This window comes from Oncorhynchus mykiss, chromosome 17 (assembly GCF_013265735.2).
Source record: "Oncorhynchus mykiss isolate Arlee chromosome 17, USDA_OmykA_1.1, whole genome shotgun sequence".
NCBI classification, from domain to species: Eukaryota; Metazoa; Chordata; class Actinopteri; order Salmoniformes; family Salmonidae; genus Oncorhynchus; species Oncorhynchus mykiss.
This window is the reverse complement of record NC_048581.1, coordinates 44,453,599-44,481,331: the sequence shown is the minus strand read 5'-3', so window position 1 is coordinate 44,481,331 and position 27,733 is coordinate 44,453,599. Positions and strand designations below refer to the sequence as shown.

General features: G+C 42.0%; 1 protein-coding gene across 1 annotated transcript in view; it reads right to left on the bottom strand.

Moving 5' to 3' along the window:
• Positions 1-27,733, bottom strand: part of LOC110493933 (copine-9) — a 221,120-nt gene that overhangs the window by 64,503 nt on the left and 128,884 nt on the right. The window contains exons 8-10 of the mRNA XM_021568546.2: positions 6,212-6,275; positions 3,936-4,039; positions 3,419-3,523 (exon numbers count right to left, since the gene is read on the bottom strand). Of these exons, the coding sequence (XP_021424221.1) occupies positions 3,419-3,523; positions 3,936-4,039; positions 6,212-6,275 (273 nt within the window). The remainder of the gene's footprint in view (positions 1-3,418; positions 3,524-3,935; positions 4,040-6,211; positions 6,276-27,733) is intronic.

Genomic DNA, 27,733 nt, shown 5'->3' with positions numbered 1-27,733 from the left:
ACGCCCGTGCCAATATATCCAACAAACACCGGCTTCTCGGGCATTATTACTTATATGTAACTACATGTTTGGGAAAGAGAAGAAGAGAGGGAGGCAAACACAGTATGTCCCTTGAGAAATATGAGGTGATGATCAATATACAGTATATCACAAAAGTGAATACACCCCTCACATTTCTGTAAATATTTGAGTATATCTTTTCATGTGACAACACTGAAGAAATGACACTTTGCTACAATGTAAAGTAGTGAGTGTACAGCTTGTATAACAGTGTAAATTTGCTGTCCCCTCAAAATAACTCAACACACAGCCATTAATGTCTAAACCGCTAGCAACAAAATTGAATACGCCCCTAAGTGAAAATGTCCAAATTGGGCCCAAAGTGTCAATATTTTGTGTGGCTGTGAATGTACCATCAACGAGCTTACGCTTTCTACGTATTCCCCAAGGTGTCTACAGCATTGTGACGTAGTTTTACGCATTTCTGTTGAATTTTTCGGCGTTGTGGTGACCGCAATTTCCGGGCGATTTCTCAGCCAAACGTGAAGAACAAACGGAGCTATTTCGCCTACAAAAATAATCTTTTGGGAAAAAATGAACTTTGGCTGTCTACCTGGAAGTCTCGTGAGTGAAAAAAATCAGAAGTTCATCAAAGGTAAACAATTTAATTTGATTGCTTTTCTGATTTCCGTGACAAGGTTGCCTGCTGCTAGCAAGGCATAATGCTATGCTAGGCTATGATAAACTTACACAAATGCTTGTCTAGCGTTGGCTGTAAAGCATATTTAGAAAATCTGAGATGACAGGGTGATTAACAAAAGGCTAAGCTGTGTTCCAATGTATTTCACTTGTGATTTTCATGAATAGGAATATTTTCTAGGAAGATTTATGTCCGTTGCATTATGCTAATTAGTGTCAGATGATGACAACGATCCCGTTCACAGGTTAACAATAAAATACGATTAATTGACATTTGCACTTTGCATAAATCAGTAATATTGTGTGATTGTGTGAGGGTGTGTGTGTTTGTGTGCATGTGTGTGTGAGTGTGTGTGTGTAATAACCAAAGATAAAACAAAACGTTGTGGAACCTCCATGTTGGTCCCAATAACACCAGCGCTGGCCTTTGAGACAATATGGCCGACTGCTGGCATTATTCTGACCACCACAGAGCATCATGGGTACTGTAGTACATCATGCTACAGCAACATTCCATAGTCCTTAGTATTGAGCACAGACAGTGACAAAACCACAAATCATTGGCTACTTAGTCCCACAGCCCTGCCAATGGCTCAGTTGTACCGAAGGCATAATGGGAACTCCCCCAGTTGTTACACCAAACTCATTTAGCTATCAGGGAAAAAAATCCCTGGTTTTACTGAATATAGAGTACCTGCTATAGTATCCAAAGTTGCTTTGACTAAAAGCTTCTGCTCAAATGACCAAATGTAACAGTAGGGACAATGTACAGGAAATCTACAGAAAACCACATGAAACTTCCAAATATCCTGAACAAAAATATAAACACAACATGTAAAGTGTTGGTCCCATGTTTCATGAGCTGAAATAAAAGATCCCAGAACTTTTCCATTCGCACAAAAAGCTTATTTCTCTCAAAAGTTGTGCACAAATTTGTTTACATCCAGGTCAGTGAGCATTTCTCCTTTGCCAAGATAATCCATCCACCTGACAGGTGTGGCATATCAAAAAGCTGATTAAATAGCATGATCATTACACAGATGCACCTTGTGCTGGGGACAATAAAAGGCCACTCTAAAATGTGCAGTTTTGTCACACAACACAATGCCACATGTCTCAAGTTTTGACGGAGCATGCAATTGGCACGCTGACTGCAGGAATGTCCACCAGAGCTGCTGCCAGAGAATTGAATGTTAATTTCTCTAACATAAGTCGCCTCCTCCAACGTTGTTTTAAAGAATTTGGCAGTACGTCCAACCGGCCTCATAACCGCAGACCATGTGTAACCACGCCAGACCAGGACCTCCACATCCGGCTTTTTCTCCTGCGGGATGGTCTAAGACCAGCCACACGGACATCTGATGAAACTGTGGGTTTGCACAACGTAAGAATTTCTGCACAAACTGTTAGAAACAGTCTCAGGGAAGCTCGCCTGCATGCTCGTCATCCTCACCAGGGTCTTGAACAGACTGCAGTTTGGCGTCATAACCAACTTCAGTGTGCAAATACTCACCTCCTATGGCCACTGGCAGCCTGGATAAGTGTGCTCTTTACGGATTAATCCTGGTTTAAACTGTACTGGGCAGATGGCAGACAGCGTGTATGGGCGAGCGGTTTGCTGATGTCAACTTTGTGAAATAAGTGCCCCGTGGTGGAGGTAGGGTCATAGTATGGGCAGGCATTAAGCTACGGACAACGAACACAATTGCATTTTATCAATGGCAATTTGAATGCACAGAGACACCGTGAAGAGATCCTGAGGTCCATTGTTGTACCATTCAGCCGCCGCGATCACCGCATGTTTCAGCATGATAATGCACTGCCCCATGTCACGAGAATCTGTACACAATTTCTGGAAGCTGGAAATTTCCCGGTTCTTCTATGGCCTGCTTACTCAACCAGACATGTCACCCCATTGAGGATGTTTGGGATGCTCTGGATAGACAGGTGTACGACAGGGTGTTCCAGATCCAATATCCAGCAACTTTGAACAGCCATTGAAGAGGAGTGGGACAACATTCCACGGCCACAATCAAATGTGAAGGAGATGTGTCGCGCTGCATGAGGCAAATGGTCACACCAGATACTAACTTGTTTTCTGAGCCACGCCTCTACCTTTTTTAAGGTATCTGTGACTAACAGATGCATATCTGTATTCCCAGTCATGTGAAAGCCTAATGAATATATTTCAATTGACTGATTTTCTTGTATGAACGGTAACTCAGTAAAATCTTTGAAATTGTTGCATGTTTGTCAAGCCCTGACCTTAGAGATCCTTTTTATGTCTCTAGTTTGGTTTGGTCAGGGTGTGAGTTGGGGTGGGCATTCTATGTTTTGTCTTCTATTTCTGTGTGTTTGGCCGGGTGAGGTTCTCAATCAGAGGCAGCTGTCTATCGTTGTCTCTGATTGAGAACCATACTTAGGTAGCCTTTTCCCACCTGTGTTATGTGGGTAGTTGTTTTCTGTTTTTGTGTCTGCACCAGACAGATCTGTTTCGGTTTTGTTCATTCTCTTTGTTGTTTTTGTTATTCAGTGTTCAGTTCTATTAATAAATCACGAACACTTACCACGCTGCGCTTTGGTCCACTTCTTCATGCAATGATGACCGTTACAATTTTGCATTAATATTTTTGTTCAGTGTAGTTCATGTGGTCATGCCTTTACCCTGGGTAATAAGTGACCTTTGACCTTTGATCTCTTGACTGTCTGCGTCACTCACCTGTCATAGTCTCCATTACAGAGGGCTCGTACAGGGATGGTGAAGGGCTGCCACACAGGGTTCAGAGTATTCTTTACCACCTCCGTCTTATGGCAGATGGTGAACCTACGTTACACAGCACACACAAGGAGCTCTGAATACAGATACTGTACAGGGATGGAACATAGGCCTTAGGAGTATCAACCACAAATACCAAAGAAGATGGTGAACCTACGGAAATCGAATTACCCATAAGGGTGCAGTCGAATGGCCGTGGTCTGAGGTGCTTTTCCTCCTGTTCTAGTAATCTAGTAATAATTGTATTTACATGGTCCCCATTTCAACACAGTACACACAAGGACCACTAAGTACAGGAATGAAAAGGCATAGCCCTAGAAGTATAAGCCACAAATACCAAATAAATGAAAGTCTTTGTTTTCTCCAAAATACTTGTGACAGATTCATTCATATATTTGGATCTACATATCAGACAATGTGGGAAGAGAACTCATCTTGACACACGCACACACACACTCACGTTCCGTCTTCATTACTGCGGTAGAAGACCAGGAATGGGTCTGACTTGCCGAAGAAGTCTTTCTTGTCCAGCTTGTTGGCACACAGCTGCATGGTAGCAATGTCCTGAGAGAAAAGACAAGTCTCAACGTCAAAGCAAGGTGGTGGTTTTAAGTCACCATAGTGACATAAGTAACATAAATGACATATAACTAATATGTCCGTTTAAATGACATACATTGTAACTACAACGTCACTGTTACATGTCACTATTTTGAAATATTCTAAATGTTGCATTTATATATTTCTCTGACCAAGTATGTGAATGTATGGTTCTTGTATGGGGATGGTTTAGAGGTTGAATTATTACAACGTTTTAATAAGATAAAGAATAACTACACGAGCTTTAATGGTAAAAGTCATTAATAAGTATGGTTTGCGTATGGAGCTGCAATGCACCTCAGGGACAACACCCATTTTCATAATATTTCACAGGGAAACCTCTGAGAAAGCAAAAACAACAGACTCATTTGGTTGAGCAAATATCTCCTGGGAGGAGCAGCCCACCCATATAAATAGAACATTTACTTGAATGGGGATTCCCGTTCTAGTAATTCTATTTCTATGAGCCCGACATCCTTTAGAAATCACACCTTTTGGAGATCTGAGCAAGGTGGCAGAATAAACACAACATGTCATATGCCTTGCAGCATGCCCCTTCCACTGTATTTCTGTAATGAACAATATAATGAACTATGTTCTCCATGTCTTAGAGCAACGGTCTGCAACCTTTTCTAGCATGACAGCTATTTCTATTTTACACTAAGGACCTGCAAGCTTTTCTAGCATAAGTGCTCAAATTAAACATGTCTCGAGCTAATCTTTTTTTTTCTAGCTTTTCTAGCTTTCGAATAGGCACATTCTTCTCTTCTCCCCTGCAAGAATGTGTCTATTTGAATGCTAGAAAAAATAAGTAGCTCGAGACATGTTTAATTTTAGCTCTCATGCTAGAAAAGGTTGCAGGTACTTAGCGTAAAATAAAAATGTGTGCACTGTCTTCTGCCAATATACCTGGTCAAATACTGGTTAATAAACAACTCTAGGGTGGGGGGAGGCTCTAAAATATGTGATTTCATATTTTCCCAAATTATGTTTTCTCCGTTTTATTTGTCTTTTTTGTGTGTGTGGGGGGTAGAGAGATAGAGACAGACAGAGACAGGGAGAGGAAGACAGCAAGAGAGAGGCAGAAAAAGAGAGAGAGGGACAGAAAGAGACACAGAGAGAGAAAGAGAGAGAGGGACAGAAAGAGACAGACAGAGACAGAGACAGAGAGAGAGAGAGAGACTATATTAACGGAACAGAGATAGAGATACAATTATTCATACCTCTGAGGGGAATTGTCAATGTCATTATTCACAGATCAGATGCATATTAATTTTAATATTGTAGTCATCATTTCATTGTCAGAATGATAATTTTTCAATGTTTGTGTCCCAAATGGCACCCTATTCCCTGCCTTGCAAAAGTATTCATCGACCTTGGAGTTCTATTCTGTTGTATTACAACCTGTAATTTAAATAGATTTTTGGGGGGACTTAATGTAATGGATATACACAAAACAGTCCAAATTGGTGACGTGACATAAAAAAAAATACTTAAAAAAATGTCAAACGGAAAGTGGTGCGGGCATATGTATTCACACCCTTTGCTATGAAGACCCTGAATAAGATCTGGTGCAACCAAATACCTTCAGAAGTCACATAATTAGTTAAATAAAGTCCACCCGTGTGCAATTTACAGAAGAGTGGCCAGATAAAAGCCATTGCTTAAAGAAAAAAATAAGCAAACACGTTTGGTGTTTGCCAAAAGGCATGTGGGAGACTCTCCAAACACATGGAAGAAGGTACTCTGGTCAGATGAGACAAACATTTTGCTTTATGGCCATCAAGGAAAACACTATGTCTGGCGCAAACCCAACACCTCTCATCACCCGAGAACACCATCCCCACAGTGAAGCATGGTGGTGGCAGCATCATGCTGTTGGGATGTTTGGTGACCATGTCAGCGTGCATGCGCCCAGCCCGTCACAGGAGTTGCTAGAGCACGATGGGACAAGGACATCCCAGCCGGCCAAACCCTCCCCTAACCCAGACGACGCTGGGCCAATTGTGCGCCACCTCATGGGTCACCTGGTCGTGGGATCAAACCCGGGTCTGTAGTGATGCTTCAAGCACTGCAATGTATATTCCCTATGTTGAATGGATGAGAATATGTGTGTGTGTGGTGTGTGATACTGACCCTGCAGTTACTCAGTTCCTCAGCGGTGAATATGATGTTCCCACACTTTTTCCCTGGGATCCCACTAGAGAGAGAGAGAGAAATAAAAATAAAAAACTCAGAATGATAAATACTGGGTTAGGGTCCTTTGTCAGTATTTTGTGTACATAATTTGCTTTTTAAATGCTGAATTAATCACTAATGATTAGTGCCTCTTTGTATGGAAGGTCAAGACCTTGAGTGAAATAGACAAACATATGCAAGCATGCACACACACATACACGAAGATACACACACACACACACACACACACACACACGCACACACGCGCACACACATATATACATTCCTCATGTTGACAGATAGAGGTCTAGAGGTCAGTCTTGATAGCTTTATTAACTTGCCTTCAGACTCCAAATCAACAGGTCTGAGAACAGTCCATCACTTCACATTTAGCACTCCACACATTGAAACCAATGGCAGAGGACTGACTTTAGATCAGATGTTGGGATGACAAAATACTAGTTTCATAGTAACAGACAGGGGCTGTTTAGGGAGACTTTTCTTCACCTCCACACTTTTTCTACTTTCCAAATGGCACCACAATCCCTTTATAGTGCACTACATCTGACCACAGCCAATTGAGCACATAAATAGGGAATAGGGTGTAATTTGGAACGCACCCATAGATGAGTCATTTTCACAAGGGGACACATTACCATTCAATCCAAGCAAACACATATATTTTAGGGCCGATTGGAGTGTCTATCAAATGATGTATGAGGCGATTAGGGTAATTGTAATGGAATTAGAAATGTTTTTAAATTGATTTAAAAATGGAGGCCAGACAGACTGATGTTAAGAGGGGAATACCTATTTAACAAGGGGAGGGCTTTTTAATTTTGGGTACCACTATCGATACATTTGCTGTGAGTGATGCTTTCAGAATAGCTTAAATGTGAATCGATGTGCTAGATGTGAATCAATGCTAGAGAGAGGAAAAAAGCATTAGGGTTCCCTTCCAAAGAAGAAGATTGATAGAAGCAAAAATCAGAGAATCATTTCACGTAAATTATTAATCACAGGTTGATTCTTATAAGAGAATTACAGATGGTGAAATCCAGCATGTCATACAGTGATTTATTCCATCCAGTAGACATTGCACTAAGGCTGGTAAGCGTGGCTATAGGATGATTAACATTCTTTCTGTGAGTTTTAAGGGTGTAATCATAAACACCCATGCCACATACACACACCCTGAAGTGCTCACGACAGCCTGAGGTGGTATGTGCACCGGTGACAATTTACTCTACTCGCACGCACGCACGCACGCACGGCACACACACCCACACCCACATCAGGTTGACAGCCTCTGCACAGGGCTATTTATAATGCTTACAATGCCGTTTGAACCTTTACCCCAGCATTCCACGTACTCAGATCTTCTCTATTCTCCTCTACGCCACTGTGACAGCCTGATTACTTCACAAGGGCACACACAGAGCTTGTTGCTGTCAGAAAAGATACCCTAATACCTTCGGTTCTGATAAACACACACACACTTACGCACGTACACGCACAAACACAGAGACACTCAGACACACACAGAGACAGGCACATGCACAGATAGGAGTCTAACTGTGCAGAGCAAATGCCCCTTTTCCCCCCCACTCGCCAAGTGCCCTTTTGGGTGGTGATATAGTTTTATGCTGGCCGTTAAAAGCCAAGCTGCAGCATCATGAACTAACTATAGACGATGGAATGATATCTGACTGAGACATGTTTAGCAAATCGGCATGAGGGGGAAAAAAAGCATGTACAACTTCCTCCAGATCAGAGACTAAAACAAAAGACGACTCATTTATTAGATTATAAAAGCAGGACTGGGCAACCTTCTTTACATGCAGCTCAAGGTTTAGGTTAGGGTCAGAAGAAGAAGACGCCAAGATTTCTGTCCGTAGGCTTTACATTGGTGAACAAATGACCAAGGTTATTTACACCAGGGTTCTAAAAGGTGGGGGTGAAATTAAACAACCTCTGACTCATCCCTTCTTCAGTTCTGAACCCACTGCCCGCAAGTTGTTGGGACATCTTCAAGTTTGCTAACGGGAGATAAATCACAATAAGAAAAAAAAGATCTAACTAGCAGATCTACATAAAACATCAATGATCAGCTGATAGCCCACCCTCTTTTCCCGATGTCAATCATGCCTTTAGGAGGCATTGTAATTGTAAGCAACTAGCTTGCTTACAATTTGTGATGAATGTGTTGTTGCAGAAATAAATAGGCCCTTTTTTCCTTTTGGGATCTGGTCAAAAGTAGTGCACTATATAAGAAATAGCATGCCATTTTGGACATTTACATGCAAAATGGTACCCTATTCCCAATCTAGTGCACTACTGTTGAATTTCAAGTGCACTACTTTACAACGAGAAGTCGTGCACTATATAGGCCAGGGGATATGGTGCCATTTCAGACGCAGCCACAGTGGCTATGTCCCAACTCTCCATTCCTCTCGTGAAGTGTACACTTGCACACTCCCTGTCATTGATTTAAAAACATTTTCCATCATTACAAGTTAACATTTCTGGAAAAGGGCCCAATTCACACATTACCTGGAACACAGGCGCTACAGGCTGGATGTGTTATTTCACTGGGCACTTGAAAAATAAAGGAGACTTAATAACTTAATAATTGCAATAATTGAATAACCAACGTTTCGACAGACAAGCTGTCTTCATCAGGGTATAACGAAGACAGCTTGTCTGTCGAAACGTTAGTTATTAGGTTATTCAATTATTGCATCTGACCTCCTAGAGTGTGCGGCTCTCCTTTCTTTTTCAAGTGTTCTACTCCGCTAGCCAGCATCTCGCCTAAACAGGTGTGTATTTCTTTCGCCTCCAGATTCCAATGGGCACAACCCATCATTTCAACATTGTCAATTGGGTAATATTTTGTTGATACGTTGATCAATGAGATTACAACCTATATTCACCCACTCAAAAAGACAGCCAAAACTTAGTTGAATTTCCAATGTGTTGTCACTATGCTTTCAACCATATAAAAGCACAGCAAAGTTCAAATGAGAATACACTAAGATATTTTGTTAATTTATACAACAGCTGTGCACTGTGCTTCTAATAGCAGAACCAAATGACCTGGATTGCAGTTGAGATTACATTAAAAGTATATGGTGCAGTGATCAGTACCTTTCGAGATTCTACACAGGATATTGCAGCAATTGTGAATTTCAAGGAAGCCGAAATGGGTATCATTCCCATTCATAGTGCGTTAGTTGAAAGAGGCGCTGTGGTTCCCTGTCCGAATTCGCCCTGTAACACGCCAATTTTACCTGTTAGGAAACCATCTGATGATTATTGTTTTGAGAAAGACCTTATAATAGTAAACGATGCTGTACATGCTAGAGCACTCCTGGTGCCTAAAACTGTTTCCTTTTATCCCAGGTGCCTCCAGGTAGTTTTTTTCAGTAATTGATTTAGCTAATGCTTTCTTTAGCATCAGCCACAGGATTGGTTCTCGTTTACGTTTCTTGAAAGAAAATAGACATGGACGATGATGCCTCAAGGCCACATTGAATCACCTGCCATCTTTGCCCAAGAAATGTCTTGGAACCTAGAGGGTTTTGTTGCTCCTGGAGGCAGTATTTTGGTTCAGTATGTTAATGATTTATTGGTTTTCTTCAAATCAGAGGCGATATGTCATGAGGACACTAGGGTATTGTTGATTTTTTGGCAGAAAATTGTCATAACGTTTCCCCCAGTTAGATGGAATTATGCCGGAGCTCCATTAAATATTTGGGTCATGATATTACTTCTGAGGGTCAACACCCTCTCCAAAGATAGATTATAGGCAATTAAAGCTTTGCCTAAAACTGTTACCAATGAGCACATGATTTCTTTGTTGGGTGTGCTTGGTTACCGTGGTTGAAAGACTATGCAGAGATAGTTCAACCGCTGCAGGATTGTGTAGGATTTATATGGAGGTGAGTGAAGTTGTGGTCTAGACTGATGAGGCTGAGGTGGCATTGGTAAAATTTAAACAAACATTAATGTTTAACCCTTGCTTGGGTTTGCCAGACCATACTAAAAGACCCTTCCATCTGGGTAGAAGTATAACCTTGCCGGTAGATTTTGGCTTTATTATGATAATAGTGTTTCCATAAATGAAACTGTGTAATGAAGCATATGTGTAACTGTATGAGTTACTAGTTAGATTGTACAACCCAGAATGAAGGGTTTGAAATGATAAAGTGTCTGGTTTTATGTGTTGATTTCGCTTACTTTAATATAAGTATTTTTGATAGAACCTCCTTTGATAGTTTAAGCCATAATCTAATGATTACCTTAAATCAGAAGTGATAAAAGGAGGGAGTGTGAGGGAACAAGTTATTGTCCATGCAGGTGACTGTGACCTCTTCAGACCAAATGGCAGTACGCCCAGAACATTGCTCTGAGAACAGAAAATACGTTTCTCAGTTTCAAGGTCCCAGCTATGAGTGAACAAGTTTTGTGCGGTATCAGTCAGTCACATGCAGGAACCAACGTTAATATTGCATAATGTAAATCATACTTATATGACTTGTTTGTGTAGCAGTATATAAGGATTGAAAGGGAACTCCTTTTCAGAGTTTTCACCAAGTTTGGATCGAGTTTGTGAACCTCTCCGGCCATGATAATAAAGAGTGTTTGATTTAATATTGACTTCAGGTGTCAGTGATGTTGAATGTCCATCACAATGTGTTACTCATTTTAAGTTTGAATGTCACATTACTTTACAAGATACCCTTAAAGGTATGTAAAGTCCCCATGTTTGGGGACCCTATTCGACTTTTTTAAATTAAATTCAGTCTGGTATGAGAACGGTAGCCCAATCTGCAAAAGCAGGGTGTCTGCAGAAAGCTGAGTATCTTTGCTATTGATCGGTGCCTTCAAAATCTTTGGTGTGACTTACTACCATATATGGGCATATGAATATATAAGGAAAGGCCGAACCAATGGCCTCATTTCAAGATGGCTGCTACCTATATTCCTGTTAGGGTTGTGAAGCATAAACAAAATAAACATGGAATACGGTGATATACACCGAAAGCTGGGACTCCACAGATCATGAGGATATATTATTTGTCTGCCTGTGACCTACCGTTATTGATCTCCAGCCCTGAGAGTCAAAATGTTTATTTTACACAGCGTTTTCACCAAACATCTTACAAGGTAAGCTTCAATTTGGTCTGTGTTTGAGCTATAGCTACATGGGGGTATCAAATGAATCCTTAGGTTGGAACAAATCTAGCCTATTGCCAACGTTATCTGATGATGTATGACATAATGGCAACATCGAATGTCCACCGAGTGACTATATCTTTGCGCATCAAAAATATGATGTCTCCTGCTTATGCGCTGTGGGCATCAGTTACACAGGGGATTGGCTACAATGGTACCTTGACAGTCTTGTAGCCAATGAAATAAGATAGAACATTTTATGCGTAATGCAAACTATTGCTACCTGGCTCAGAGACGAGATGCACCGAGCACGCTACATTACATTGCAAACAGATTTCATCGCTTTAGTTTCATTACTTTAGCATAAAAGATAGCTTCTGAAGGAGAGGTTAAAAATTAAGAATATCGAACAGGAACCTTCAAAGAGGATTTGGACGGCCGACGAAGATTGCTTTCTAGAAGGATTGGATCCACTTTTAGATTTGTACGTAAATTATTTTCATGACTTTATATAGCTAATTTACTATATGTATTACATATTTTATAAGTTGTCTGCTTTTTGTGCTTTGGATTTAGTTTACATAGGCCTATGTAACAAGTAATTTCAATGTTATATAATTCCAAAGTAGTTCTATTCTATGTTTCATATTAGTTAACTGTTTGCTGTTCTAAGTTTCATCCTTGTAACTTTGGAGAGGCCACTGAACTCTCATGGACGTTGTTAACTTGTGGTTCTCACCTCTACCTTTGTCTCCAAAGTGTTACTGTTTTCCATTGTGAGTGTGCTTCACACAATGTATGTGAGTCACTATACAGATAAAGTTTAGGCTTGGTGTTTTTCCTTTACAGTAATGTTGTTTTGTAAATTTAGTCAACTGTAATTCTGTGTATCTTATAACAATATATCCCTTTATTTTATTCACCACAGAGTGGGGGATGCAGAGGATTTGGATGATGACATTTGGGAGCTACCCCTCCCCAGCAAGCACCCTCACCGGTCAAGGTGTTCAGCCCCCACTGCTATGTCAATCACCCTGTCTGATGTTTCTACATCCACTTTTCAAAGACCTCTTGAAAAAGAAAATAGGGTCTTGTGGCACCATTCGTCCTAACAGAATCGGTTTCCCAAGACCAAGGTAAACAACATGACAAAGACAGCAGAGAGGGGGACCATTTGTTGGATCAGGATTAAAAAGCAATTTTTTGTGAAATGGAAGGACACTAGAGAAATAACCATGCTCACCACACAGCATAAGATATTCAATAATGACCATGTCTCAAGGAGGGTGAAAAATGCCAATGGGGCATGGGTGAGGAAGAATTTCAACCTTTTCTGTTTCTGTGAAGGACTACAATGCCAGCATGGGCGGTGTCAACCTATCTGATGCTCTGATAGGCTACTATCAGGTCCTCCACAAGACCAGGAAGTGGTATAATACTTTTTTTTTACAACTTTGTGGACATTGCTACAGTAAATGCTTTCATTCTCCATAAGCAGATGGCCAAAGCAAAAGGTCAAACCCCTCTCTCCCAGTTGGCCTTCCGAGAGAAACTGGTGTTGGAAATGGCTGAATTGGAGGTCCAAAGCAACCTCACTACCATCACAAGACCCCCCACTCAAAGTGAGTGCCACTATCTAACACACATGCCAAAAGACAGAAGGAAGAATTGCAAGCATTGCACAAAACACAGATCTTCTGTCCAAAATGACAGATTGCTTTTTGTTTCCTGGCAGAGAGGGACTGCTTCAAAGATTATCACGACATGCACAAGCTATGGTGAAAGTGAAATCTAATCATCTACACCTGGGATGTAAAACATACACGAATGCCATTTGTAAATAGTTCAGCTCATTTACATTTTTGCACCTTTTGTTGTGAGGGACAAATGTTTTTGTGTTTGATAAGAAATGTTTTATATATTTTTTATGTATATCTGTTGCTTTTATATTGTTTGTGTTAACAGTTAATTTGTATGTGGGACCAACACATTGGATATGCCTAGGCTAAACGTTCAAGAACTTTGAAGAGGTTGAAAAAAACACTTGGACATCCTTTGTATGTCCCCCGACACCACCACAATATTTGAGAGAGGTTGGTGTTGTAGAAATGTCGTTTTGTGAACAATAACCTTTACGCACATCCAGTGTCCAAAAACAGTGCAATTACCACATTCGGACACTTTAGAGAGGTTGAAAGGACACTTGAATGTGCCCTGGATACCCCATAACACCCCCACAATGTTTGAGTGAGGTTGACATGGTAGAAATGGTGTATTTATACTGAACAGATAGCATTTAGGGATTGCAAACATGTAATAGCACTGGAATTAACTAATTTACAGACATGCCACTTTGGAGAGGTTTATGGACACTTGGAAATGTCCCGTGACCACACCTGACACCACTTACTAAAACATCTGCCCATTTTTTAATAATTTCTATTTTACACCTTTTTCGTGGTATCCAATTGGTAGTTACAGTCTTGTCCCATCGCTACAACTCCTGTACCGACTTGGGAGAGGCGAAGGTCGAGAGCCGTGAGTCCTCCGAAACACAGAGGTTTAAGAGGTTTAGACTATTTTCTGGTATTACAAAAGTAATATTGAATTGTGCTTGGTTGTCAATGCAACCATATATCAACATTTCCATGTATCTAATGCTCGAAAAGTTCCATCTGTGCCATTGACTTAGTCTGGCTTTAATTCCAGTTTGTCTTGAAATTAATAAATGATTTTCCGGAATTCACGTCTCCATTTCAACCAAAAATAATCAGATAAAGAATAGGACAAAATCAAACAGAACTTTAAATGCACTTTAAATCAAATTTGATTTGATCCTATGCTTTAACCTTGATTTTTGGTTGAGATGGAAACATGAATCCAACATATGAATTATTAATTTGTTTGTAGACAAACTGGAATTAAAGCTAGACTAAAGTCAGTGGCACAGATGGAATTATCCAAGCAGAAGACATCTCCTTCAAATGTTGGTATTTGGTTACGTTGACAAACAAACAATTCAATATCACTAAATAGCATTATATTTGAAATCAGTGATTGAAGTAATATCATCAGTGATACTATTTAGGCTTATACAGCATTTGCAAAGTCATTAACAGCGTTTGTTTTGAATGTATTTTGGTTTGAGTGTGTTGTATGTACAGTGTTAGTTTGACCAGTAGATTAAAAACCATTGCCCTTATGAACTAAAACACGATTATTCAAGCAAGGATACTCAGAGAAACAATGCTTGCACACTGTATCATCTGCCCTGGATGAGTTGTTGCCATGGTGACATGTGATTGGTAATAATAGCCAGATCTGGAAAGTTCCATAAACACCAAGCCTTCAGATTTGTGCTTGGGATATACAGTGCCTTCGGAAAGTATTCAGACCCCTTGACCTTTCCCACATTTGTTTACAGTACAGACTTATTCTAAAATGGATTACACATAATACCATATAATGACAAAGCGAAAACAGGTGTATCTATTTTGCACATTTATTAAAAATAAAAAACAGAAATACCTTATTTACATAAGTATTCAGACCCTGTTTCCATTGATCGTCCTTGACATGTTTCCACCTGTGGTCAATTCAATTGATTGGACATGGATTTGGAAAGGTACAAACCTGTCTATATAAGGTCCCACAGTTGACAGTTCATGGCAGAGCAAAAACCAAGTCATGAGGTTGAAGGAATTGTCCGTTGAGCTCCGAGACAGGATTGAGTTGAGGCACAGATCTGGGGGAGGATAGCAAAAAATGTTTGCAGCATTGAAGGACCCCAAGAACACTGTGGCCTCCACCATTCTTAAATGAAAGAAGTTTGGAACCACCAAGACTCTTCCTAGAGCTGGCCAGCCAGCCAAACTGAGCAATCGGGGGAGAAGGGCCTTGGTCAGGGAGGTGACCAAGAACCTGATGGTCACACTGACAGAGCTCTAGACTTCCTCTGTGGAAATGGGAGAACCTTCCAGAAGGACAACCATCTCTGCATCACTCCACCAATCAGGTATTTATGGTAGAGTGGCCAGACGAAAGCCACTCCTCAGAAAAAGGCATATGACAGCCCGCTTGGAGTTTGCCAAAAGGCACCTAAAGATTCACAGACTATGAGAAACAAGATTCTCTGGTCAGATGAAACCAAGATTGAACTCTTTGGCCTGAATGCCCAGCTTCACGTCTGGAGGAAACCTGGCACTAACCCTACGGGGAAGCATGGTGGTGGCAGCATCATGCTGTGGGGATGTTTTTCAGCGGCAGAGCGCTCAGAACCTCAGACTGGAGAGAAGGATGGGAGAAACTCTCCAAATTCAGGTGTGGCAAACTTGTAGCGTCATACCCAAGAAAACTTGAGGCTGTAATCACTGCCAAAGGTGCTTCAACAAAGTTCTGAGTAAAGGGTCTGAATACTTAGGTAAATGTGGCTCCCTCTGCTGGATGTGCCATGTAATATTTCATTTTTTAAATGTTTTGTCATTATGGGGTATTGTGTGTATATTAATAAGGAAAATAATATATTTTAGAACAAGGCTGCAACCTAACAAAATGTGTAACAATTCAAGGGGTCTGAATATTTTCTGAAGGCACTGTATATATAATGGCTTGTGGCGTACCGCGAACAAGCCACCGGGGCAGACTCGTCAAGGTCTGGTGACAGACGGAGTCTACATCATGCGACGTTGGCTCCCTCTGCTGGATGTACCAGGTCTCAACGGGTCCTCCGGCAAGGACCAATTCGGGCTGATTGAGGCTGTTGAATAATCAAGGGGCTGATTGCTCACCAGCCGTACGGGGCCCATAAAACTGCCAGGAGGGCAGCACACGGGAGGGTTGGAGGTAGTGATAGGTTGCTACCAGATAGACGTCCTCACGGTCTGCTAGAACCGAGGTGCTCGGTGTTCTACCCCAGAGACGACAGCATTCCCAAGAGCCCAGAAGGCGGTAATTCAGAAGAGGTCTCCTGCATCAAATCCCCTGGTCTGCCACAGGCTATACATGTAATGTGAGCTCATTGCAACTCACATGCACCACCTCACCTCTGAGTTGCTGTTATTGTTAAAGAATGCATTTAAGATGAGTGTGTAGGCTTGGTCTAAGGTGCATTAATATAGGAAATAGACATTAGAATTAGAGACTGCTATTTGCTTTTATTGTCCAATTAATCACTATGTGAGGTAGCTACAGTTCACACTGCATGGTCTATGCCAAGAACACATTTTGTCAAAAAAGTCCATTGGACATCACTGGCAAGGTCTCTCTTGCCAAGAACTTTGAATAAAATAATGAGATCCACACTGCGTAAACATTAGTGTCACTTGAACATGACTGTAGTGCTGCCAACTCTCAACCATTGGAAGTGAGATGCACGCACCACACCTCTTATTTCTCAGGCATCAAAACAGTAGGCCTACTGTTTTTTATTTTCTAATTAATCCAGTTTAGATTAACTTTTCAACTGTGCCTCCAAATATTTTTGAAATCGGAGCATATGCATCTGCATTTCTACATCACAAACATTGAAACGGCAGCTTCACCTATGACAGAAAAATTATGCATCTCACAACACTGTGAACCACACCATATTGAAGCTTATGATTGGTTAAGTAAGGGTCCGGGACCAAGGCGGTTGGATTCACGTTTGTAAAGAAACACCTCTCACGATTAGAGTGGAGTGCAGTAATGGCAGACTGGACCCCGAGTGTCCAGTCTGGAGTGTGAAGCCACGAGCTCTGGTAGTCGGCTACTGCGTGGCAAACATTGTGGTACCAAAAGCCCTGGTTTTCTCTAGAAAGCCTATGTAAATTCAGATCGCCAGAAGGGCAAATCAACTTTGATCCCCACAGTGAATTATTTTAAAGTTTGCTACAAATCAAGATATTTAATTAAATAGAGATCCATTCTGTCTACTACATCTGTCATCACACAGGACCACATGCTGACACAGACCAATTACGGAAGGGCAGGCTACAAGCCGGTTGACTCTCTCAGGCAGGATGATAACGACTAAATCGAGATCATGATCCTTTGCTAGTTACGGCCACTTTCACCATGATCCCTAGCGAGTTCTTGACGCCATTCAACCCCATTCAGCAATATGGCCCGCTTCAAATTCAACTATACTAAACCAAAATATATATGTACCATGTAGTTTTGGTCCCATGTTTCATGAGCTGAAGTAAAAGATCCCAAAAATGTTCCATATGCACAAAATGTTGTGCCCACAACCAATTGTGTTGTTTGTAACTTAATTTTTTACTTATTATGTACATAATGTTGCCGCTGCCGTCTCTTATGAACGAAAATAACTTCTGGACATCAGGACTGCGATGACTAATCACGGGCTGGCAGAATCCTTTTTTTCTTTTAACGAGTCTGACAAGGCCGACGCGAACGATATACTGCTTTCCCGGGAACAGGCCCAGATCGCTGTGATTTGCGTGAAGAGGAGGCAGAGAAAAAGTGGCCGGAGGGCGAGCTGCTTTCTGAGAATTCGCAGGCGATCAAATAAACCCCCACTGCCTTCCATTCTGCTAGCAAATGTGCAATCTTTGGACAATAAAATAGATGGCCTACGCCGAAGATTAAACTACCAACGGGACATTCAAAACTGTAATATCTTATGCTTCATGGAGACGTGGCTGAACGATGACACTATCAACATACAGCTGGCTGGTTATACGCTGCACCGGCAGGATAGAACAGCGGCTTCTGGTAAGACAAGGGGCGACAGACTACGTATTTTGTAAACAACAGCTGGTGCACGATAAGTCTCGAGCAATTGTTCGCCTAAGGTAGAATATCTCATGATAAACTGTAGACCACACAACCTAACTGTATTTTTAGTAGTTATTTACATACCACCACAGTCAGATTCTGGCACTAAGACAGCATTGAATGAGCTGTATTCTGCCATAAGCAAACAAGAAAACACTCACACAGAGGCAGCAACATCCGCACTGAGCTAAAAGCTAGAGCTGCCGCTATCAAGGAGCAGGACTCTAACCCGGAAGCTTACAAGAAATCCTGCTATGCCCTCCGACGAACCATCAAACAGGAAAAGTGTCAATACAGGACTAAGATTGAATTGTACTACACCGGCTCTTATGCTTGTCGGATGTGGCAGGGCTTGCAAACCATTACAGACGACAAAAAGAAGCACAGCTGAGAGCTGCCTAGTGACATGAGCCTACCAGACAAGCTAAACTACTTCTATGCTCACTTCGAGGCAAATAAAACTGAAACATGCATGACAGAACCAGCTGTTTTGGAAGACTGTGTGATCACGCTCTCCGCAGCCGATGTGAGTAAGACCTTTAAACAGGTCAACATTCACAAGGCCGCAGGGCCAGACTGATTACCAGGACGTGTACTACGAGCATGTGTCTTCACTGACATTTTCAACCTCTCCCTGTCCGAATCTGTAATACCAACATGTTTTAATTTAGGATAGGCGTCCCGCTAGCGGCACACCTCGACAACATCCGGTGAAATTGTAGAGTGCAAAATTCTAATTACAGAAATAAATATTTAACATTCATGAAAATACAAGTGTTATACATCAAAATAAAAGCTTAACTTCTTGTTAATCCAGCCGCTGTGTCAGATTTCAAAAAGGCTTTACGGCGAAAGCATACCATGCGATTATCTGAGGACAGCGCCCCGCTTACAAAAGCATACAAACATTTTCAAGCCAAGTAGAGGAGTCAGAAATAGCGATAAAACTAATCACTACCTTTGATGATCTTCATCTGATTGCACTCACAAGAGTCCCTGTTACACAATAAATGTTTGTTGTTCGATAAAGTTCCTCTTTATGTCCCAAAAACTCAGTTTTGTTGGCGCATTTTGTTCAGTAATCTACAGCTCAAAGGCGGTCACAACAGGCAGATGAATGCATTCAAATAGTACCGGTAAAGTTTGTCGAAACATGTCAAACGATGTTTATAATTAATCCTCAGGTTGTCTATTGTCTAAATAATCAATAATATTTCAACCGGACAATAGCATCTTCAATAGAAAGGAAAAAGAACGAAGGGCACGCAATCGGTCATGCGCGCAAAGGAGCTCTGGTTCATTCTGCATGCAACTTACAAAATGGTCTCATTCTTCCTCATTTTTCAGAAAACATGCCTGAAACAATGTCTAAAAACTGTTGACATCTAGTGGAAACCATAGGAACTGCAATCTGCCTGCAACTGCAACCTGGCACTAACCCTACGGGGAAGCATGGTGGTGGCAGCATCATGCTGTGGGGATGTTTTTCAGCGGCAGAGCGCTCAGAACCTCAGACTGGAGAGAAGGATGGGAGAAACTCTCCAAATTCAGGTGTGGCAAACTTGTAGCGTCATACCCAAGAAAACTTGAGGCTGTAATCACTGCCAAAGGTGCTTCAACAAAGTTCTGAGTAAAGGGTCTGAATACTTAGGTAAATGTGGCTCCCTCTGCTGGATGTGCCATGTGATATTTCATTTTTTAAATGTTTTGTCATTATGGGGTATTGTGTGTATATTAATAAGGAAAATAATATATTTTAGAACAAGGCTGCAACCTAACAAAATGTGTAACAATTCAAGGGGTCTGAATATTTTCTGAAGGCACTGTATATATAATGGCTTGTGGCGTACCGCGAACAAGCCACCGGGGCAGACTCGTCAAGGTCTGGTGACAGACGGAGTCTACATCATGCGACGTTGGCTCCCTCTGCTGGATGTACCAGGTCTCAACGGGTCCTCCGGCAAGGACCAATTCGGGCTGATTGAGGCTGTTGAATAATCAAGGGGCTGATTGCTCACCAGCCGTACGGGGCCCATAAAACTGCCAGGAGGGCAGCACACGGGAGGGTTGGAGGTAGTGATAGGTTGCTACCAGATAGACGTCCTCACGGTCTGCTAGAACCGAGGTGCTCGGTGTTCTACCCCAGAGACGACAGCATTCCCAAGAGCCCAGAAGGCGGTAATTCAGAAGAGGTCTCCTGCATCAAATCCCCTGGTCTGCCACAGGCTATACATGTAATGTGAGCTCATTGCAACTCACATGCACCACCTCACCTCTGAGTTGCTGTTATTGTTAAAGAATGCATTTAAGATGAGTGTGTAGGCTTGGTCTAAGGTGCATTAATATAGGAAATAGACATTAGAATTAGAGACTGCTATTTGCTTTTATTGTCCAATTAATCACTATGTGAGGTAGCTACAGTTCACACTGCATGGTCTATGCCAAGAACACATTTTGTCAAAAAAGTCCATTGGACATCACTGGCAAGGTCTCTCTTGCCAAGAACTTTGAATAAAATAATGAGATCCACACTGCGTAAACATTAGTGTCACTTGAACATGACTGTAGTGCTGCCAACTCTCAACCATTGGAAGTGAGATGCACGCACCACACCTCTTATTTCTCAGGCATCAAAACAGTAGGCCTACTGTTTTTTATTTTCTAATTAATCCAGTTTAGATTAACTTTTCAACTGTGCCTCCAAATATTTTTGAAATCGGAGCATATGCATCTGCATTTCTACATCACAAACATTGAAACGGCAGCTTCACCTATGACAGAAAAATTATGCATCTCACAACACTGTGAACCACACCATATTGAAGCTTATGATTGGTTAAGTAAGGGTCCGGGACCAAGGCGGTTGGATTCACGTTTGTAAAGAAACACCTCTCACGATTAGAGTGGAGTGCAGTAATGGCAGACTGGACCCCGAGTGTCCAGTCTGGAGTGTGAAGCCACGAGCTCTGGTGGTCGGCTACTGCGTGGCAAACATTGTGGTACCAAAAGCCCTGGTTTTCTCTAGAAAGCCTATGTAAATTCAGATCGCCAGAAGGGCAAATCAACTTTGATCCCCACAGTGAATTATTTTAAAGTTTGCTACAAATCAAGATATTTAATTAAATAGAGATCCATTCTGTCTACTACATCTGTCATCACACAGGACCACATGCTGACACAGACCAATTACGGAAGGGCAGGCTACAAGCCGGTTGACTCTCTCAGGCAGGATGATAACGACTAAATCGAGATCATGATCCTTTGCTAGTTACGGCCACTTTCACCATGATCCCTAGCGAGTTCTTGACGCCATTCAACCCCATTCAGCAATATGGCCCGCTTCAAATTCAACTATACTAAACCAAAATATATATGTACCATGTAGTTTTGGTCCCATGTTTCATGAGCTGAAGTAAAAGATCCCAAAAATGTTCCATATGCACAAAATGTTGTGCCCACAACCAATTGTGTTGTTTGTAACTTAATTTTTTACTTATTATGTACATAATGTTGCCGCTGCCGTCTCTTATGAACGAAAATAACTTCTGGACATCAGGACTGCGATGACTAATCACGGGCTGGCAGAATCCTTTTTTTCTTTTAACGAGTCTGACAAGGCCGACGCGAACGATATACTGCTTTCCCGGGAACAGGCCCAGATCGCTGTGATTTGCGTGAAGAGGAGGCAGAGAAAAAGTGGCCGGAGGGCGAGCTGCTTTCTGAGAATTCGCAGGCGATCGAATAAACCCCCACTGCCTTCCATTCTGCTAGCAAATGTGCAATCTTTGGACAATAAAATAGATGGCCTACGCCGAAGATTAAACTACCAACGGGACATTCAAAACTGTAATATCTTATGCTTCATGGAGACGTGGCTGAACGATGACACTATCAACATACAGCTGGCTGGTTATACGCTGCACCGGCAGGATAGAACAGCGGCTTCTGGTAAGACAAGGGGCGACAGACTACGTATTTTGTAAACAACAGCTGGTGCACGATAAGTCTCGAGCAATTGTTCGCCTAAGGTAGAATATCTCATGATAAACTGTAGACCACACAACCTAACTGTATTTTTAGTAGTTATTTACATACCACCACAGTCAGATTCTGGCACTAAGACAGCATTGAATGAGCTGTATTCTGCCATAAGCAAACAAGAAAACACTCACACAGAGGCAGCAACATCCGCACTGAGCTAAAAGCTAGAGCTGCCGCTATCAAGGAGCAGGACTCTAACCCGGAAGCTTACAAGAAATCCTGCTATGCCCTCCGACGAACCATCAAACAGGAAAAGTGTCAATACAGGACTAAGATTGAATTGTACTACACCGGCTCTTATGCTTGTCGGATGTGGCAGGGCTTGCAAACCATTACAGACGACAAAAAGAAGCACAGCTGAGAGCTGCCTAGTGACATGAGCCTACCAGACAAGCTAAACTACTTCTATGCTCACTTCGAGGCAAATAAAACTGAAACATGCATGACAGAACCAGCTGTTTTGGAAGACTGTGTGATCACGCTCTCCGCAGCCGATGTGAGTAAGACCTTTAAACAGGTCAACATTCACAAGGCCGCAGGGCCAGACTGATTACCAGGACGTGTACTACGAGCATGTGTCTTCACTGACATTTTCAACCTCTCCCTGTCCGAATCTGTAATACCAACATGTTTTAATTTAGGATAGGCGTCCCGCTAGCGGCACACCTCGACAACATCCGGTGAAATTGTAGAGTGCAAAATTCAAATTACAGAAATAAATATTTAACATTCATGAAAATACAAGTGTTATACATCAAAATAAAAGCTTAACTTCTTGTTAATCCAGCCGCTGTGTCAGATTTCAAAAAGGCTTTATGGCGAAAGCATACCATGCGATTATCTGAGGACAGCGCCCCGCTTACAAAAGCATACAAACATTTTCAAGCCAAGTAGAGGAGTCAGAAATAGCGATAAAACTAATCACTACCTTTGATGATCTTCATCTGATTGCACTCACAAGAGTCCCTGTTACACAATAAATGTTTGTTGTTCGATAAAGTTCCTCTTTATGTCCCAAAAACTCAGTTTTGTTGGCGCATTTTGTTCAGTAATCTACAGCTCAAAGGCGGTCACAACAGGCAGATGAATGCATTCAAATAGTACCGGTAAAGTTTGTCGAAACATGTCAAACGATGTTTATAATTAATCCTCAGGTTGTCTATTGTCTAAATAATCAATAATATTTCAACCGGACAATAGCATCTTCAATAGAAAGGAAAAAGAACGAAGGGCACGCAATCGGTCATGCGCGCAAAGGAGCTCTGGTTCATTCTGCATGCAACTTACAAAATGGTCTCATTCTTCCTCATTTTTCAGAAAACATGCCTGAAACAATGTCTAAAAACTGTTGACATCTAGTGGAAACCATAGGAACTGCAATCTGGGTCATAACCCAACAGATACGGTATAGGCATTCAATTGAAAACTACACACATAAAAAATATCCCACTTCCTGGATTTTCCTCAGGTTTTTGCCTGCCATATCAGCTCTGTTATACTCAGACATTATTTTAACAGTTTTGGAAACTTCAGAGTATTTTCTATCCAAATCTAATTAAATGCATATCCTAGCTTCTGGGCATGAGTAACAGGCAGTTTACTTTGGGCACCTCAGTCATCCAAACTTCCGAATACTGCCCCCTATCCTTAAAATGTTTTTAAGCCGACCACCATAGTCCCTGTGCCCAAGAGCACTAAGGTAACCTCCCTAAACGACTACAGACCCGTAGCACTCACATCCGTAGCCATGAAGTGCTTCGAAAGGCTGTTCATGGCTCACATCAGCACCATTATTCCAGAAACGCTAGACCCACTCCAATTTGCATACCGTCCCAACAGATCCACAGATGATGCAATCTCTATTGCACTCCACACTGCCCTTTCCCACCTGGACAAAAGGAACACCTATGTGAGAATGCTATTCATTGACTACAGCTCAGCATTCAACACCATAGTGCCCTCAAAGTTCATCAATAAGCTAAGGACCCTGGGTCTAAACACCTCTCTCTGCAACTGGATCCTGGACTTCCTGACGGGCCACCCCCAGGTGGTAAGGTAAGGAAACAACACATCCGCCACGCTGATCCTCAACAGGGGGGTCCCTCAGGGGTGCATGCCCAGTCCCCTCCTGTAATCTCTGTTCAATCTCTGCATGGCCAGGCATGACCCCAACACCATCATTAATTTTGCCGATGACACAACAGTGGTAGGCCGGATCACCGGCAATGACGAGAACGCCTACAGGTGCCAGAACAACAACCTCTCCCTCAACGTGATCAAGACAAAGGAGATGATTGTGGACTACAGGAAAAAAAGGACCGACCACGTCCTCATTCTCATCGACGGGGTTGCAGTGGAGCAGGTTGAGTGCTTCATGTTCCTTGGTGTCCACATCACAAACAAACAAACATGGTCCAAGCACACCAAGACAGTCATGAAGAGGGCACAACAAAACCTATTCCTCCTCAGGAGACTGAAAATATTATTCATGGGTCCTCAGATCCTCAAAAGGTTCTACAGCTCACAACAGTTGCACCATCGAAAGCATCCTGACTGGTTGCGTCACTGCCTGGTATGGCAACTGCTCGGCCTTCAACAGCAAGCCACTACAGAGGGTAGTGGGAACGGCCCAGTACATCAACTGGGGCCAAGCGTCCTGCCTTAAAAATTGTCAGAGACTCCAGCCACCCTAGTCATAGACTGTTCTCTCTGCTACTGCACTGCAAGCGGTCCCTGAGCGTCAAGTCTAGGTCCAAGAGGATTCTAAACAGCTTCTACCCCCAAGCCATGAGACTCATGAAGACCTAATCAAATGGCTACACAGACTATTTGCATTGCCCCCACCCCCCTCTTTTACACCGTTGCTACTCTCTGTTGTGATCATCTATGCATAGTCACTTTAATAACTCACTTTAATTGCCCCCTTGGCATTTTTCCTATTTTGTTGCCTTACAACCTGGAATTAAAATTGATTTTGGGGGGGGTTTGCATCATTTGATTTACACAACATGCCTACCACTTTGAAGATGCAACATATTTGTCGTGAGACAAACAAGAAATAAGAAAAAAATACTGAAAGCTTGATCGTGCATAACTATTACTCCCCCAAATGTCAGTACTTTGTTGAGCCACTTTTTGCAGCAATCCAAGCCACTGGGATTTTTGCCCATTCTTCAAGGCAAAACTGCTCTAGCTCCTTCAAGTTGGATGGGTTCCGCTGGTGTACAGCAATATTTAAGTCATCCCACAGATTCTCAATTGGATTGAGGTCTGGGCTTTGACTAGGCCATTCCAAGACATTTAAATGTTTCCCATTAAACCACTTGAGTGTTGCTTTAGCAGTATGCTTAGGGTCATTGTCCTGCTGGAAGGTGAACCTCCATTCCAGCCTCAAATCTCTGAAAGACTGAAACAGGTTTCCCTCAATAATTTCCCTGTATTTAGCGCCATCCATCATTCCTTCAATTCTGACCAGTTTCCCAGTCCCTGCCGGCGAAAAACATCCCCACAGCATGGTGTTCACAGGGTGATGAGAGGTGTTGGGTTTTCATCAGACATAGCGTTTTCCTTGATGGCCCAAAAGCTCAATTTTAGTCTCATCTGACCAGAGTACCTTCTTCCATATGTTTGGGGAGTTTCCCACATGCTTTTTGGTGAACATCAAACGTGTTTGCTTATTTTTTATGAATTTATTTGCAAATTATGGTGGAAAATAAGTATTTGGTCACCTACAAACAAGCAAGATTTCTGTCTCTAACAGACCTGTAACAACTTCTTTAAGAGGCCCCTCTGTCCTCCACTCATTACCTGTATTAATGGCACCTGTTTGAACTTGTTAGCAGTATAAAAGACACCTGTCCACAACCTCAAACAGTCACACTCCAAACTCCACTGTGTCCAAGACCAAAGAGCTGTCAAAGGACACCAGAAACAAAATTGTAGACCTGCACCAGGCTGGGAAGACTGAATCTGCAATAGGTAAGCAGCTTGGTTTGAAGAAATTGCTGTGGGAGCAATTATTAGGAAAGGCCTTAAAATGTCCAGTCTTCTCGGCCACATGTCATTAGTACATCTCAATACAGTTCACATAACAATACACAACTTGCAGGCAACCTCCCTTTTAACTAAAATGTCCAAATACTTCTGGCAGGGCAATAATAGTCCAGCTCTAATGAACTTCAATGAGAAGTGCATTGGAAAAATAGAGAGTCTGTTGCAGGGTAAAGCACTGGAACGATAGAGGGAAGAGAAACAGAGAAAAAGAGAGATCTTAGCTGTGGTCTTCAGGCGTGCAGGTGTACTGTCTGACTGTCCGATGGTTTGTATGTTAAAGCTTCGCAACAATGTTGCTACTAATCCATGCGATCCATAACGGGCGCGGTCCCAAACGAAAACAACCACGACCTAGAGCGATTACACCGAGGATTGAGTTAAACACTCTATAAACTACACACGCTGAAAACAAACAAAACTTCTGCAGCACAGCACACACAATCAAACTGTCGCGCCACCAAAGAGCCCCTCCCCAAAGAGCTGAACGAGCTCTTTATTTTCTCCTTCCTTACTGCTCACGCGCTCTTAAAGTGGCAGTGCACGGTGAAGGCTCCGTGCAGATTTCGCCACAATACCAGCAACAGTGTGTGAAAACCTTGTGAAGACTTACAGAAAACGTTTAACCTCTGTCATTGCCAACAAAGGGTATATAACAAAGTATTGAGATAAACTTTTGTTATTGACCAAATTCATTAAAAATCCTACAATGTGATTTTCTGGATTTTTTTTATCATTTTGTCTGTCATAGTTGAAGTGTACCTATGATGAAAATTACAGGCCTCTCTCATCTTTTTAAGTGGGAGAACTTGCACAATTGGTGGCTGACTAAATACTTTTTTGCCCCACTGTATTACCTTAAAAACCTGTTAAGGATATGGCAGACATATGCCCCCTTTGGAGAGATTGGGTACCCCTAGTAAACTGAAAAAAAAATCTGTCAAAAATTGCTAATATATGCAAATAAAATTATTATTGGATAGAAAACACTCTAAAGATTCTAAAACCGTTGGAATTATGTCTGTAAGTATAGCAGAACTCACAGGGCAGGCATTCTTCCAAACTAGTTTTTGTGGCCATGAAAGTTGGAGCAACTTTGACGTCATGGCCCCCACCCTTCCCAACCAGTTATGATTCTGGGGAGACTTTCTATCTCTTCCGCTAGATGTCCTCTTTCAGTAGAGCTTTGAATCGTTCAAATCCCGCGAGAATTGACCCTATGGGAGTGAAATTAGTGCGTGCCACGAGAAAATAGGCTGTGCGTAGGGGCGCGAAATGGCCCCAGCCATTCCTTTGTTCCAGCACTCAAGAGAAGGGCAGACGATGGCCGATTGAATTGAAGTTTGTTTTGCGTGTCTAAAACATCATAAAGCTTGCTTCTGCACTTAGTTTGACCTGTTTAGTCGACATATAATATGTAATTTTGAACTT